The 17,680-nt window shown below is 39.2% G+C and overlaps 1 protein-coding gene across 3 annotated transcripts in view; it reads left to right on the top strand.

Annotated features, from left to right (window-relative positions):
- Positions 1–17,680, top strand: part of USP13 (ubiquitin specific peptidase 13) — a 107,182-nt gene that overhangs the window by 28,700 nt on the left and 60,802 nt on the right. For all 3 annotated transcript variants that reach the window (XM_063306409.1, XM_063306408.1, XM_063306410.1), the window contains exons 2-3: positions 3,369–3,494; positions 16,002–16,062. In XM_063306409.1, coding sequence (XP_063162479.1) covers positions 3,369–3,494; positions 16,002–16,062 — 187 coding nt within the window. The remainder of the gene's footprint in view (positions 1–3,368; positions 3,495–16,001; positions 16,063–17,680) is intronic.

The following is a 17,680-nucleotide window of genomic DNA, read 5'->3' as shown; positions in this document are numbered from 1 at the left end:
AAAAGATCTAAGAAAAATTAGAAGAGATATTGAGGCGTGCTGTACACATTATAGAGCAATATTTAGCTGTGGTCAATGAAGTAAAATCAGATTGGTCTGATAGAAACAGCTTGAGATACAAAAAATCCGAATGACCTGGATGTTGAGATAATAATCGCTGGCGAGCAAGTTTGCTTTTTGTGAACCCGTGACTGTCCATTGCCTTAAAAAGCATCTCCAAGATTTTTGGTTCCCCTTCTTAGGAGCCAAGAAGAACCTCCTTTAGGAGCCAAGTCACCTAGAACAACATAAAATGTTATGGCACCTAAAACTAATACATTTATCAAGGCATAACCTTTTCTGTTCTGGCTAGGTTAGCATTCTCATCTTCCCTTATATTTAAAGAAAGAAAACTTTAAAAATTTCTTCTACCTTCCTAGTTCCTTTTCTCTCTTCCCTCTTAAAAAAAAACCTATTGCATTGTAAACCATTATTTTAAAATATAAACCAATTTGGAAGCACTGGCAGAAAGACAACATTTCACTTGGGTAAGTCAGTAAATAAATAAAAGATGCTTTTGTCAAGTCCAGAGGACGCCAACAAACACGAAAGCAGAAATAGGGGAAACGTTGCGAAATATTTTTCTTCCTCTCAATACTTCTATTCCTTCTCTTTTAAGAATATATTTCAAAGAGTCTTAGGGTTTTCGCTGTTGAGTTGCCTCTTTTTAAGGTTGTGTTTGTATTTTGGCCATGAAATGTTTTGTACACGATTCAAAGGCCACTCAGCTGCCTGGTGTTTGTCATTTTGTTGGAAGATAGGTTATATTTATAACCCACACACTTCAAATCTCAAGTGTCACCCAGCAGGTCTCTCTGAACAGGGAGCTGCACTGATTAGGAAGGCCAAAAATATTCCAAAACAATGTTATAGATTTAAATACTTAAGGTCGACTGGCTGAAGGACACCCCTCTGTTGCTGAAAGCTTACCGGGCTAAAACAGTGCTAAGGCAATTTCTTCTGGGTCATTCCAAGATGCTTAAAATCTGTGATGATTGAGGGTTGGATTGCTATATAAGCAGAATGGGCATTACGAACTATCTGGGAAAAGTACATGTTTTGCGGAGAGTCCGAATGCAGCACGAAGCATCTTGGGAGCCTCTGCACACAGTGATGCGTTGCATTTTAACCGTTGAATTAACCTGAGTAAAAAGTGGTGCTTTCTTGGGTTCTGCTTGGTTGCAGTAGAACCGTTTGACTTGTCTTTTCTGCAAACAAATAGCAAGGACAAGCTCAATTTGCACAACGTACTAACCTGGTGTTCCCCAACCTTGACAACTTTAAGGTTGCGGGCTGGATAATTCTTGGAGTTGAAGTCCACACACCTTAAAGTTGCCAAGGTTGAGGAACACTGCCCTAACCCATGGTCAGCTGAATAACAGTTTACTGAATTAATATAACTGCTTGGGTTTGCACACTGCACTGAACCATAAACTTAACCACACTGCCTTGGTTTCCACAACAGAACAACCCACAAACTAGTTAGCCATATTTTAACCAGTATTGTATGTTGTAGCAGCCCACGCACTTTGGGATGGAAACTTCCCCACTCCCTCAATTTTTGGGAAGAGTTCAGTTGTTGTCCAATCTCAATAGTGTCCCTAATTGCACCCTTGTTTAGTTTGTTCCCACTGTGTCAGGAGTAGGAAACTGACATTGAATCCTATCAATGTGGAATACTGTAAATGGGCAGTTCCTGGGTTCAAGAGGAGAAATGCATCTTCTTCTGGACTGAATTGTAGTTGTCCTAAAAGAGCAGATGTACAGCATGGGGTAATCCAGGAGGCCCAGGTGACTGCGATGGCGAAGAGTGCCTATTTTTGGCTCGGAATAGCTTGGCAGCTGTAGCCATTCTTGGACATGAGAAACTGCCTGCAGTGATCTAAATGCCTTAGTAACCTTGCATGTTAGATTACTGTAAAACACTCTACATGGGGTTCCCCTTAAAGGTTGTTCCAAAGCTTCAGTGGGTGCAGAATGTTGCTGGCCTGTTAATGATTGACAGAAAAGATGTAGGTCATATTACACTGATCTGCCATGATCTGCTCTGGTTTCCATTTCACATCTAAGCCTAATTCAAGGTATTGCTGCAATACCCTACGAGGCAGACCAGAGCAAGAAATAACGCCTTGGGAGACTAAAGACAACTTTTATTTAGTTTGGCTTATATACAGTAATTTTGGAGTCTGATTGTGTTCCTCCTGCCCCTCTCTCTTTTAGAACAATGCGAATTAGGGAGGTGTCTGTCTGAGACATTTGTGCATACTTTCTATATGTCCTAGTCTGTGTTTTCCTTCTCATCTCTTTGGTTAAGGTTTTCCCCTCTCTCCTTCAAGACTACTACACTAATGTGGATTGATAAATAGATGTTTTCCAATTTTTCAGTCTAGGGTTGAGAGAGAGTGGCTGGCCCAAAGTCACCCAAGCATCTAGTCCAACATCTTAACTACTATACCATGCTGGATCTTGGGCTGAGAGAAAACAACTGGCCCAAAGTTTTCCAGTGAGCTTCCGTGGATGAGGGGAGACTAGAACCTGGGTGTCCTCACACTTAGTCCAACACCTAAACTACTACAGCACATTGGCTCTTGGGCTGATAGAGTGTGACTGGATGTTTTAGTAGAAATGCATCTTCTTCTGGATTGAACATGTGCCAACAGTGTGATGCAGATGTTAAAATGGCAAATGATATTTTGGGATGTATTAACTGGAGCATAGGGTCCAGATCATAGGAAGTAATTGTCCTACTCTATTCTTCCTTGGTCAGGCTCTACTTGGAATACAGTGTCTGGTTCTAGGCACCACAGATGCAAGTTCAAGAAGAGGGCTACAAAATGATGATGGGATGGGAAACCAAGTCATGTGGGGAATGGTTAAAGGTACTAGAAAAGTTTATCATGCAAAACAGAAGACTGAAGGGAGATACTATACCAGTCTTCAGATATCTAATGGATTGTCATATACAGGGAGTAATGGACTTCTTCATTGCCCCTGAAGATCGAACTAGAACCAGTGGGTTAAAACTACAGGAATGTAGGACCAGGTTAGATATTAGGAGGAATTTCCTAATGGTAAAAGCTGTCAACCAGTGCGTTAGATTGTCTCATGAAGTGGTATTTTCCTCTCTCTAGGGTCTTAGAGCAGAGGCTGGATAGCCATTGGTCCAAAATGATTTATCAGGTTCTGCACTTAGGAGGAAGTTGGGTTAAAGGACATCTGAGATAGCGTCCAATTCCATGATTCTTTAAAGGAAAGTTTATGTCCCTTGCCATGCTGAAGAATTATGTCAGGTGGTGTATACTCTAATGATTGTCTATTATTCTCTTCAGGATTCTGAAGGAGGCCTTTATGTCTGCATGAATACTTTCCTGGGATTTGGAAGGGAACATGTAGAAAGGCATTATCGCAAGACAGGGCAATGTGTGTACCTGCATATGAAGCGGCACATGAGAGAGGTAAGTGTTGTTCTAACCAAGACTTCAGAAGGCTGCTTCAGAAATTATTTTCTATTTCAGCATTTATACTTGTTTGAAAACGTAATTTGATGAAGGGCATTATGAGGTGGTACATTTGATGGATACATGTGGGAGAAAGTTCTGCCCCCAACACTTCCTCCAGTCTCTGGCTTTGTAATGGAAGCTTCTTCAAGATCTTGTCTGAACCGTAGAATATTCCTTGGTTTTGTAGTTATAGAGGAATGTGGTCATAGAGGCAGTGGCAGTGATGGTTCCTCTCTATTTGAAATTGATTAGATCCCACTTCGAGTACCATATGCTGCTCTGGGCATCTGTTAGCCTTTCAGGTTAGGCCAGGTCAAGAAACAGAAGCCATGGGGATTCCAGGACTGTTCTTTATTATTGTAGGGTAGGTAACAGAATCTTGGAAACATGACTGAGTTTCTCTTGTCTCATTTTATACCAAACATAATCAAGGCACGATTATTTTGAGATTCTTTCTCACACTTCCCATTTTTTGCAGGAATGAGTTTCTCTTCCTTTAATGGTTCGTTGTTTCTTCCCCCTTCCCAAGGCCAAGCTTATATTCTTTCACAGCACCATGATTTAAGAAGGATTTTGATGAACTGGAACAGCTTCAGAGGAGGACAAGCAGGATCAACAAGAGACTGGAAATCAAGTATTATAATACGTTGGGAGACTTGGTTATATTTAGCCTAAAGAAGAGAAGTTTGAGAGAGGATATGAAAGCACTTTTAAATACCTGAAGCAATGCTGGTAGTCAGTTTTAAAAGGCAGAAGCTATCCACCATTTCAACATCTTTATTGTCAGTTCTAAGGCTGCGGAATTGCTATACCTGTTGTCATTAGTTTAGTCATCTTTATCTTAGTCCCATTTTTTCATTGTGCTCCTAGATTTTGATTACTAGAGATTCCAGATCATTTGCATTTTCAGCTGTCAGAATAGTGTCATCAGCATATCACGGGTTATTGATGTTTCTTCCTACAATTTTAAAAGCATGTTCCACTTCTTCCAGGCTAGCCTCCTTCAATATATATTCAGCATATAGGTTGAATAAATAAGGGGAGAGAGTATAGCCTTGTCTCACTCTTTTGCTGACTTGGAGCCAGTCCATTTCACCATGTTCTGTCCGTATTGTGGCTTCCTGACCTGTATATACTGTAAGTTTTTCACAAGGACAATGAGATGTTCTAGGATTCCCATTTCTCTGAGCACTTTCCACAGCTTATGTGATTGACACAATTTAAGGCCTTTTGATAATCAATGAAGCTCATACTGATTTCTTTTTGGTATTCTTTGGCTTTCTCAGTTACCCAGTATGTATCAGAAATAATGTCTCATGTTTCTTGGCCTTTTTTAAAGCCAGCCTGAACATCTGGCATCTCTTGTTCTATGAAGGACTCTAATTTGCGTTGGATGACCCTAAGCATTATGAGATTCAGAATGTGAAATTAAGGATGTGTATGATTTGCACACTCGGTTAAGTCTCCTTTTTTTGGTATTGGTATGTTGACTGACCTCTCCCAATCTGTTGGTCACTGTGTTGTTCTCCAGATTTGCTGGCATAGCTTGGTTAGAATCTTTACTGATTCTTCTTCTATTGCTTGCCATATTTCTCTTCGTATTCCATCAGTTCCTCTAGCTCTCGGCATAGGTAATGACTGGAGTATTGCTCTAACTTCTTCTAGTACTAGAAGTTCTTGTAAATAGGGAATATTTTCTAAGGTATATTGGATGTTGATCTCTCTACTGTACAGAATTGCAGTATAATCATTCCATCTTCGTTTGATCTTGGAATCAGTTACTTTCCGTCTATTGGCATCCTTTAGCATGCCAATTTGAGTTGTAACCTCCTTCTGAGTTACAAGATCTCTTGGAAAACTTTCCTTATTTTTCCAAGTCTGTTTCCATCTTCAATGACTTTACAGATGTGGTTCTAATATCACTTCCATTTATAACCCTAACCATAATAAATGAATACCACTTCCATAAATGATAGACCTCCACATCTTCCTTTTGCTCCTGATTTGATAACTGGAAGGCTCAGTGATGCCCCTTGGAATAGCATTTCTTACATTTTTCAATGCCAGTATGTATTTATGAGGAACACCTGTGACTGTTTCTTTACAAAGGGTACAAGCATAAAAGGAATATGGAAATAAAGCATGCTTTGATACTGCTCCTTATTTTTCCTTATCTTTAATCTATCAGTTATAAAACAGAGGATGTATTAACTTGAATATGATGGCATATTTCACCAGTGCCTAAAATGAGATTTATTAAGTCTCAGACCTGATATTGTTGATCCTAAGTCAGATGAAAAAGGAGGAAGGTTGGACATCAGGCTAGAATGAAGTCCATAAAAATGTTCACAGCTACTGAAAAAAACAGATGCAAACCAGTCAGGTCTGATTGAGATCTTCAGAGAGCAACTGTTGCCCTACATGTTGAACAGCACACACAGACCTCACCCTAAGTCAGACTTGAGAGATCCTAATTGTGTCAGTATAGTGCATATGCATCCTAGTTGGTGGGATGTAGGGAACAGTATTGTGGCTTGCAAAGTAGTCTCTATATTATAGGTCCTAGGTAGCATAGGAGAGCCAGTTTGGTGTAGTGGTTAAGGCACCAGGCTAGAAACCAGGAGACTGTGAGTTCTAGTCCCACCTTAGGCACAAAGACAGCTGGGTAACCTTGGGCCAGTCAATCCCCCTCAGCCCTAGGAAGAAGATAATGGCAAACCACTTCTGAAATCTTGTCAAGAAAACTGCAGGGACGAGTGCAAGCAGTTGCCAGGAGTCAACACCGACTTGAAGGCAAAGAGTAAGAGGCAGCAGCAGCAGCAGCAACATAGGATAGGGTGAATGTTGCTGGGGGTAAAACTTGACTTTAGTTGTGCTTATACTTCAGTAGGCTAAACTATGCCAAAACTGATGAGTACTGTCAACACTGTTAGCAGGAAATGCAACATGTGACATACCCACAGTTAAGGATGTAGCCTAGTCTACATCTTCTCTATCTTACTAAAAAGCATTTAGGGCAGGATATCAGAGGTCTGCATGGAGATGGTCTGATCTTGTGAGTAGAGTTTGTTTATTATTTATTAAGTTATTGGCCTTCTAGGCCACTCCAATCATAGCAGACTCTGAGCAGCACCCATACATGATACAGCAAGCAGAGTAAAGATGAGAGATAAAAATAAACTCCAACAAATTCCAGGCACTGTTAGCAACAATTCACATACTGTAATGGTCTGTGGGAATGACCTTGGGAGACAGGAGGAAGAGCCGCAGACTGGACAACCACAGGATGTAAAAGATTTCTTAGCCCACGGAAGGAGAAGGCATGGGAAGCATTTATAGCTTTTCGAAAACTCAGGAGCACAATTTAATTGTTTATGGTGAAAGGTGAAAGAATTAGTGGTGGATACCAGGTCAATAAAAGCTTCTGAATGTAGGAAAGAGCAATTCTTGGTAGTGTCAAAAGTGGATCTTGGGAAAATGGATAGGGAAGAAAAGGAAATATGTGAAAGAAATTAAAACAGAACAACTTCAGGAACAGAAGGGTCTTGTATGAAACATATTAGAAAGAGGATGTAGAAGTTACTTAGACACTGCGGAGTGCCACAGAAGTGTGTGGAGTTATGCTGTTGGGAAGAATGGAAAAGGATGCTTGGTGGAAATGCAAAGTGAGAGAGACTCTGGATAAAAAAAAAAAAACCTGAATACAAGAGAATGCTGCAAACAGAAGAAAGAAAAACGCTCTATTTATTTACTAACTTTCTTCTCTACTGCCTTGCTCCATACGGTATCATTATGGTGTACAATAAAATCCCCAAATGACCATGACAGAAAAACAGAGTAATAAAGAGCTAATAATCCTTAACAAAATCAGAACATTTCATAAATTGTTATCGTCAGAAACAGTAGCTATAATAGGCACACTGTACAGCTTTGTTTAACCTGTGTGAAAATTGCATATGTGGCCACCTTTGGGAAGAATGGTACTGTTGTTCCCTTGTGCAAGGAAAAGGTAGCAAAAATCAATGCAAAAACTACAGGGGGTTAGTTTGTTAAATGTGCCTAGGACGGTGTTTAGTGTCAGCCTTGTGAGGTAGTCCAGACAAGAAGCACACCCAGAAGTACTAGCTCTAATTTATTGTAAACAGAATCTTGCAAGTCTGAAGGTACATCTCTCCCCCCTTGCCTTTACAGTCCAAGAAACTAGGGAGGGTCCCTTCTGAGATGTTTGCCACGCCCCCATTCCTTCTCCGGGCTCAGCTGCCTCTTATCTGACCATTGTCTAGTCTGTGACCCTTCCTTCTGTCTCCCAAGTTTAGTCCCACATACCATTACATCTAGCCAGATTCTGAATGAAAAGGTATGAGAGATGACAATGAACAAAATTTGGAAAGTGCAGTGCAGTATCATACTGGACAAGGGCTTTACTCTTTAGCAGGTCATTGAGAAATGTATGAAATGGAAAGAAAGTTTATTGCATGTTTGTTGATTTAGAGAAAGTGTATGATAAAATGGATAGGCTTGAATTAGGGAAGGTTTTGCATGAATAAGGAGCTGAAGGCTTGATTATTGAATATGGTAAGAGTGGTGTATGATTGAAGAAAAGTGTACATGAGAATAAATGAAATCCTTAATGAATAGTTCGGTATTGAGCAGGAAATGAATGGGTATATAATTTTGTATGCAGATGATGCCGTGTTGTTGGCTGAGATTTGCAACAAATGTTAGACAAATTGTATGATGCAACGAGGTGTGTGGATGGAAAAATAATGTGCCAATGATTAAGGTAGTTGTCTTGGACGGAAAAAATGGAGAAGGTGGTTGCAAGTGGAAAACTAGAGCAAGTAGAGTAATTAAACACATCTGTTGAGGTAGTTTGTCATGTAGTGAGAATGAATGAGGACCGATTCACAAAATAAATATATGAAGCAAGAGTTGCAAGCAAAGGGAAGGCTGAGAAAGTCATGGTTGAATGAAGATGATGTGATGCTCAGAAAGGGAGTGGCAATAAGAACAAAGGACAGGGTATAAAGCACCCTACAGACAAGGAAGTATGGTTTGCAGACCGAAAGGTCCAGTGCGGTGTAGTGAAGGATGATGGCATAATCCAGTTTTTGCTGTCTTTTCTTATCTCCTGCTTTTAATTTCTTTGGCTTACTACGTCCAGCTGCTTTTCTGCTCTTTGCATGACACTCCTAACCCGAAGGGAATAGTGGGATGGATGGATGGAAACCGCCCCCCCCTCATATGGCTAAAAGCTGCTCTCCTGTGATACCTTGTCCATGTGGCCCTAGGCAGCTGAACTGACTTTTTAAAAGCGGAACCCCTCTCTGCAAGAAGGTGATCCAACCTGATCCCAGTCAGTATTATCTGTAGAAATGGAAGGCACCTCTCCCAGATTTTGAGAAGCAATTGCTACCGCTGAGCTTTGGCCTTTCCATTTCCAGGGCCAGGAAAAAATATGTTCACATTATTTTATTTATAGGTAGGGACTAAGGCCTCTGGGCTGGCCTTGCTAGGTAATTATACTCCCCTATAAATATATTTTGATCCTTGGTTTGTCAACAGAACAGGAATTCCTGGCTCGAGTTCTGGGATCTCCACTCAGCGTTTCCGCTTTCATCTTGGTCTTTGCTGCTGGGTTTCCTGCCCAGCCCTTTATTTCTAGCCTTAGCAATAACTCTGCAAAAAGAGAGAATAAAAACATGGCCCAGATGAACCAAAGGTCCACCTGATTCTGTGTTGAGGATAATGCCGTTTTCCAGGAGGGGACAACCCTACTGGGATTGTACCCATCTTATTTTTGAGGGTAGGAGATAAATAGGTCAGTGAAATAAATGAATGAATTTGAATGAATGAATGAATGAATGAATAAATACATAATAGTCCCTGTGGGCAGTACTTGGGTTGTGTCAGTTCAATGTAGTTGTCTTTAGTTCATCTTGTTGTTCTGTAGGCAGAGAAGGTATGAACACTGAGCCCAAGGGGTCCACCCTGTGAAATAAGAGTGTTAAACCTTTTTGAGGATAGGCACCTGGCCTTTTTCTCTTTGGAGCTTCCTTCTGCCTATCTACTACATCTTCTGTACTGATTCTCTGTTCCATTCTCCTATTTGGTCTAAGAAGATACAAGTAGGCATTTCACATAATTGCCTCACCCTCTTGTTAAGCACAATGAGCTGGTTTCCATCGCATGCTAATGTGGTGGTTGAGTTTGGGTTTAGCTTATTCTGTGAATTCAGCCACTGTGATTTGTAAACCAAAGTTCATGCTTTAGCATCATGTGTAAAGCCCAGCATTGTAATATAACAAACCAAGTTAAGAAACATAGTTTAGTTTGCTTGAGAAGTCACCTGGTGTCTGGTTACTGGTCAACAACTTTGAGAAAAATCTAAGCTAAGACCAGGTTAGGGATGAATACCATAGTAATTTTCAGTTAGGATTTTATTGGAGTAGTCTGGGTAGTACCACCAACAAAGGCAGGTCAATGGATTTTTGAATATCAGTGGACTCCTAAAGAATACCATTTTAATTTTACATTGTCTGCTGTTTCCACTCAACTCTCAGGGTAGATAGAGGATATGTACCAAGCTTAATCTTATTGGGCTTCTCCCAGGACAGGGCTAAAGGGAGAAGGGATTAAAGCTAAAATCCAGACAACCATAAAATGGTGTGATGGAAAGTCACTATAGAGCTATGGATTTACTTTCAGTGGGGCCTTTTTTTTTTTTTTGGCTATCTGAAGAAAGCTGAGATAGGAAATGCACCCCACTGGTCCCATCCCTCCCAACCTTTCTCCTTAATGTGCTTTTATTTCAAGTACTTCGGTAGGAATTACTAACAGGGGGAAATAAGTTTTAATTGATGGCTCAGATGGAAAATACACTTATTAATCATCTCTGCATACTTTCTGTTATTTAAAAATGCTTCCAGATTAAGGCTTTTAATCCTGCAGATGCCTGGTTTTATTTATGCATTTCTTTACAGGTTTGTCTGACAACTTTTATTGTGAGAGAAAATTTGTGAAAGAGACAAAGGAGGCAGAATTGCTCTGTGGTCTTTCTTGATGAGCAGCTTTTAGAGTCGTCCCTCTGGAAGCACCTAATTCCCTGTTTTTGAGAATCAGTGCTTTATGACAAGACATCCCAGCCCTTTAACATGTTTGATTTATTCACTAGTGGTGGCCTGCATTGTATAAATATAATCTGTTGTAAATGCTGTTTAGGATATGCTCAGGTAGGTATTGTGTATTTTATTATGTATTTTGACATTTATGTCCATTTCTCCTTGTTAAGGACACTTCAGAACCTTTCCAACCATCTTGTAATTTAGCACCTTATGTTAGAAATAATTCCCCTTCAACGATCAGCCTTGTAGCAACAGGCACCGGTGTCTTTCCTTCTCCAACTTTGCAGTCATAAAATTGCTTTGATGGTTTTGTAGCAAGGCACTTACAGATCTCTCTAGGAAGTTTAAAAGGGAAAGATGGTGTCTGCTGGATTCCAGGGCTTTCAAGGAGAGGGGGGAAAAAAATCACACACACACAGACACACGCTCCCACATACTGTGCAGTTGGCACAGTCCTGTGCTTGATTTTCCTTGTAGGAGGTAGGCCCCCAAAACTTTCTGGAAATTACGAGAAACAGAACACTTCAGGGGCACCTGTTACAGTGCTGTATTTCTGGAAATGCAGAGTCCTGATAATCCTGATTTTAATGTACAGTGGTAACTTTAGAATCTGTTACTGTCCTTTCTGGTTACTTGGAAATCTTTCCAGCATGTTGTAGAAGGCTATTGAAGATATGTACCAGCAAGTTTGGCTTGAAGATTGCTTACACATCAGTAGGAACTACTGAGATCACATAAACTCTTCAACCCACTGGCAGCAGAAGCTAATACACCACTGCCCCAGTGGTGTTAGATCAAAGTTGATTCAACTTTTACAGCTTTGTGTTTGTCTGTTACTCAGTAGACACATGAACACAGATGAAGACACTCTGTATACATTTGGGCTCCTCAAACACGAAATATATTATATAGATATGATGCGTTGCTTCCTTAAATAATCTTGGTGTCATAAATCACATCTGTAGAAATGGGCATCTTGTAAGGAACCATGAAGCAAAGAGCTCTGTTGAAAGAAAATGTGTGGAACAGTATCTGTTATCTGTTAGAATTTCCAGCTGTTCTTATTTATCCATCCACTATCTGATTTAATTGCTTGCATCACTTATTAACTAGGCTTCCTCTGTCTAGCTCAACAGTTGCTCTGATTGCAGTCTACTTTAGGCTTAATTTATTTAACTTGCTTGCTGCAACAGGCTTTGCATGGCTTCCCTTCCCTTCAGCACTGTGAGGATTTTAGGCAGCCCAATGGTTTTTAAGCCTCCCCTAACCTCCAAAAGAACTGGGGAAAAAAAGAGGCTAAAACTTTGGGGCTTGTTCCCTTTAGGGGAAAGGTCTGTGTGGGCTTCAGAAGTGTCACTGCTGAGCTGAATGTCACCTGTGGGCCACATTTTTGGCACCCTGGTCTGTCTGTCTGTCTGTTTATTAATCAATCAATCAATCAATCACATTTCTTCACCGCCCATCTTGACAAATGACTCTCTTTTTCTGGGTAGTCAGGATATATGGGGTGCTTATATATGTATTTAGTAGTTCTGGAATAACAACTTTTCTATGCTTGTGTCTATTGCAAAAACAGTATGTCCTTGTACTATTATAATAATTATTTTAGTTTAATTTTAGGAAGTGGAGCCACATTTATACCAACAAGTAAACAAATGTAACATTCAGAAGGGAATAGAGCAATAGGGATGGCTTTTTTGGCTGGGGCATGTATTTTTAATTTTGCTCATTATTTTAACTGATGAAGGTCTGTATTGGTGGAAAATTTATGCATTTTCCCACTTTTGCAGGTTTAAAAGAATGTTTTAGAGGTGAATCAAGTCTACATTAAACCTACGTACATTAAATGTGCAGGGATGTTGGCATGCACACTTACAGAGGCATCCACGAGGGGTCATCAAAGCCAAGATAGTAGCTATGATCACACAACTGTAGCTGCCATCTTGACTTTTTTGATCCCTTCCCATGCTCCAGTATACTTACCCCACTCTTTAAGCCCCTGTACCTCAGTGTTGAATGTGTTGAACACGGAAGACTTTGTAGAATTTCTAAAAGGTCTTCCATATAATGGATTGCTTTAAAGATGCTTGTGTTGTTTTCAAGATGTATAGTATGTATAGGGCTGAGCCATTTCAAGTTGTATAGTATGTTTAGGGCTGAGCAGCACTTCAGATTGAAGGGAAAACGGTGTGGGGGTTTGTTTAGGACAAGTCAGCAACTCCTTAAAGTTGCTGTGTCTTTTCCAGGGACCACATGGCTGCCCTGCACAGCTGCAGAGTAATCTCAGGAAAACATGTTTTTGATTTAAGGAGTTGCTGACAGATGGTATGTTTGTTCCGAAGCACTTTTTTCCCCTTCAAATCCCAAAACTTGCACCATTCCTAATATTCATATAAATATATATTTTTTAGAGTTTAGATTTATTAGAACTTTGGACTGAAAATAAAAATTGAAAATAACTATTGAAGATAGACTTATATGAATGCTTTTTAAAATTTTGATCATATGCATTGCAGATGTTTATACATATAACTGTATTATGTTACTGTATTATACTGTACTGCACATATATATGATACACACGTATGCATGTTATATATATATATAAAACAGATATATAATACTACATATTTATTATAATATATATATGGTCATATATAATACCAATATTATGTATGGGTGTGTATATATTGAATTTAGGGACAGATGTTTCCCACTTAGTTTGAAGGTTTGTAGTGTTGTAGGTTGAATATAGTTGACAGGCCATGAATGAAAAAGGCTGGGATTAGATCAGATCAGATCAGATCAGATCAGATCAGAGGTGGTAAATCTGCTTGTTCTGAACAAGATTATACTCTGTGTAAGGAGAAATTTTGGATCCAAATTTTCTCTGGTTTCCCAGATTGAGACAACAGGCAGGAACACCTTTTAATCACCTTTCATTGGTACATCAATTACATCATTTGAGAAAAAATGGCATCATTGACCTTAAAACTGTGGTACATGTGCTGTTAACTTCATGGCTTGACTATGATAAAGGGAATGTCTGTGTCATGTCTGGAAACTTTGGTTGATACAAAATTTGGCAGCCAGATGATCTTGAGTAGAACCCCAAAGGCAATATTGTGCCTATGTTTAATGGACTGCACTAGCTGCCAATTTGTTTCTGGGCAAAAGAGAAATTGGTGGTTATTCCCTTTAAAGCCCTACATGGTTAAGGTCCAGGTTCTTTCTACATGAACCTATATATTCACTGACAAGATAAAGAGGGTCTCCCACAATTGCTATCAGCTTGTGTGGTGCCAACTCTGGGTCCTACCTTCTCTGTTGGCTTCCCAACTCTTTGGAATGTATTCTGCAGAACTGAGGGGACAAACATTTGTATAAAAGGCTAATAAACATGTTAGCTTGATGAACATCTTTTTGAACAGGTATTTTAATGGCTGATAAGTTGCTAATTTTAATTATTAATTGTAGCTATTTTGAAACTCCACTTGCTGGTGGTATAGTATGTTAACTTAGTAAAAGTGTGGTTTTGTGTAATTATTTAAATGTGTTGGGTGTTATTTACTTAATCACAAAGAACAGATCTGCTCATAGAAAGAACTCTACTTCTTAAATACCTTTATGAACAGGGGTCTAACAGGTGTAGCATCACAGAGGTACCATGATGGAAGGCCAAAGATTTTACCTAATTAGTAACATGGGGAATATCTTGTAAATATTAGTGAAAATTGGGAATTCAGTGCCAAAAATTGTTGGTTTATTTTCTTGTTATTGCTTTGTTTATATATCTCTTTCTTTAGAAACTTAACATTTGTTCTAATTTCCACTGACACTGATTTTCTACTACATTTAGAATCCAGCTGTTCTCAGCTTTTGAAGAGATTGTAAGGAGATAACAAATAGTATTTTGGGAGCTTATCATCCAGATTTTATGTTTCAAGACAGCCTTCTCAAGGTTGGTCCTGCCAGATGTGAGGGGAATACAGTGCCCTAAAATTTTAGTCAGTGTGTCCAAAGTAATCCCAACACATCTGCAGTATCCCAAGCTAGGGAAGGCTCCATCAGGAGAGGAGGAACATATCAACTCTACCCAATTTTATTTTTCATCCCATTCCATCTGTCATAATCCTGTCAAAAGCATTGTGGTTACCAGTGTTTGGGGAAATTTGTGCACAGGATAGCTAAGCCACAGTTCCCATGAATTTTGGGGGGAAAGGGGAATAGAAACTCTTAAATCAGTTACAAAATCTATGGCAGTCTTCTTCAATCTAATGTCCTCCAAATGTATTGAATTGCAATGTTTATCATCCTGAGCCAACATGGAGGCCCAAGTTGAGAAAAGTTGGTGTAAGATATAAATGCTCTCTGTGTCTTCATCTGAATGAAAAATATGATCAACAATCATATTTTATATTACAATATGGTATTAGTTGCACCTGCTTTTTCTTGTATATTTTGGGATGAATCTAGGGTGAGTAGAACAAGTTTCTGCACTATGAATACCCTCCAGATGTGTGGACTGGACTTTGCATACAGCATTCTTAGCAATGGATTTGTTTTCTGGGGGATTCTGACTGTTGAAGTCCACATATTTAGAGGGCAACTGGGTTGGAGAAGGCTGGACTAGAGTCAGGGATGAAAGATTTCTTTAAAAAGCAGGTAAGTAAAAGAGAGACAAGGATAGCTTTTCAGGAAAGAATGAATGAATCTGCACCTGTTGGAATCCTTTCTCCTAAATCTCTGTTAAAATCTAAAAGATATTTGCATCTGTGTGCCATGACTGCACTATCAACAATGCGCAATGATTAACCAGTGATTATATTATTACGAGAGCCAGTTTGGGGTAGTGGTTAAGGCACCAGGCTAGAAACCAGGAGATTCTGAGTTCTAGCCCTGTTTTAGGCACGAACCCAGTGGAGTGATCGTGGGCCAGTCACCCTCTCTCAGTCCTGGGAAGGAGATAATGGCAAACCACTTCTGAAAAACTTTGCCAAGAAAACTGCAGGGACTTGTCCAGGCAGTCTCCGGAGAATTGGACATGATTGAACGGATTTAAATATATATGTGTGTGTGTCTGTGTGTCATTGTTGCTGTTGTGAATTTGCAACTCTGTGAAGTGTGATAGAATCAAGTTCTAGTTATTGGAAATAACAGCATCCATTTTACACCAGAGTATCCATGCAGGTTAATTTTATGTTGATCCCATTTTTTTTCCTGAATATATGGGGGGGAAAAATCTTTGTAGCAACATAAGTTAGATTTTTAACCTTTCTTCTTCCTCTTCTTCCTCTTCCTCTTCTTTTTTATCTACTTTTTCTTTCTTTCTTTTCAGAAGGTAACAGGGGCATCTGGTGGAGCTTTACCAAAAAGGAGAAACACCAAGCTATTTTTAGGTATTGTAAAGAGCTGTTTTCACACCCTTCTTCTGACTAACCTAGGTGCATGTATTTTTATGTTTTGAATGTTCATTCACACTGGTTTAAGTACAAATTCTATAGGTGATGGGGGAGGATTTTGAATTAAAAAAAAATCACTTTATAAGCTGCAGTCCTATAGAGGGATTCCTACATTGCCTTGAGAATTTCTTTGGGATACTGCTTTTCTTTTCCCTTGATCCCCACTTGTACTTTACAAATGCTTTGCATGACTTCGTAAACTGAACCATGAATCCTTTCTTTGTGCTACTGAAGGTCCCACAGAAAGAGACAGAACAACAGAGAGGCTAATTTCCGACTCGAGTAGCTCTTTGCTAGTCTGAACACAAGCTCTTTGTTCTGATTTAATTAATAACATGTTTTTTATCTGTCTTAAAGCTAAGAATTCAGTGGCTGTTGCTTGAGCTAAAACCTGAATGCAGTTATAATCCATTTGTTTTGCTGAAATCAGTAGGGTGAAACTTGGTAAAGATTATAGCCTCACTGTAAACGTATGTGCATATTTGTGCTTATAAAATATATATTAGGGTTGTAACCCTTTTTCTTGACAGTTTCCCCTGCCTTTTAAGAGATAAAGAACCAAAGGAATGGGACACCTTAGAGGAAAGGAACTGCGTGAAAAAGTTTACACTGATGAGTTATGTCATATGTTGAGGTTTAGGGATCGATTGGAGTAATTGTGAGTTTTATTTTCTGTCACATCCCATTTCTTTTTTTCTCTTTTTCTCTCTCTCAAATTATTTTCATCCTGTTTATCACAAAAGAAATTTGTGAATTTTAGTAAGTTCTTACATTAAAGCCAGGGTTGAAAGGGGAATGAAGCAAAAGAAAATATTATTCATACCTACTGGCCAAGTTCAGTTTCAGTGTGGAATTTATCATCTACCTGCTGTGCAGCTGTTAAAGATGAGCTTGCAAAATAAAGAGGTGGCAACTCAAATTTAGCATCACAAATAATGATCCAAAGCCAGACCTTTAAAAGGTAAGCACCCAGTTCCCATTGCTTCGGTGAACAAATCCATTATTTTTGCTTTTACACACATTCAGACATTTTTAAACCTCAAGTTCTTTCCACCTTGCTGATGAAGAAATGAGGGTATTTTGGATCTCGTCAAAAAATAAAGGCTACTTCCCTCACCCTAAATTCAACTAAGGTGATTTGAAAGTCAAAAGGTTATGGGGCTGGGATAAAGGGCTGAACCCTATATGCTAAGTTTAAAGAAAGACATTGGGATTTTTTGGGGTCTACAGATCTATAATACAACTAACAGCTTTACTAAATATAGCAAAACCATTGAAAAATGGTGATGGAAAAGGGAGGGATATTAATTAAATCTACAAGCCCTGGTGATTCCACCTGCTTTTATCCAATTTGTATCCTGAAAGCTCTGTAAAACCATTAACTGAGGCTTATCATGAAAGATAATAGGGCTAAGCCCCCTCTATTTACTTTATAATTCGAGCATTTATCTAAGGCAATTACCTGTATTCTACAATTATCTCCTTTTTCCAAACCAAGGGAGTATCTATTTTAAAATTGATCCAGAAAAGCTGGTTCAAAGCTAGTTCCAAACTA

This window comes from Candoia aspera, chromosome 6 (assembly GCF_035149785.1).
Source record: "Candoia aspera isolate rCanAsp1 chromosome 6, rCanAsp1.hap2, whole genome shotgun sequence".
In the NCBI taxonomy this organism is placed as follows: domain Eukaryota; kingdom Metazoa; phylum Chordata; class Lepidosauria; order Squamata; family Boidae; genus Candoia; species Candoia aspera.
This window is presented reverse-complemented; position numbering and strand designations above follow the sequence as displayed.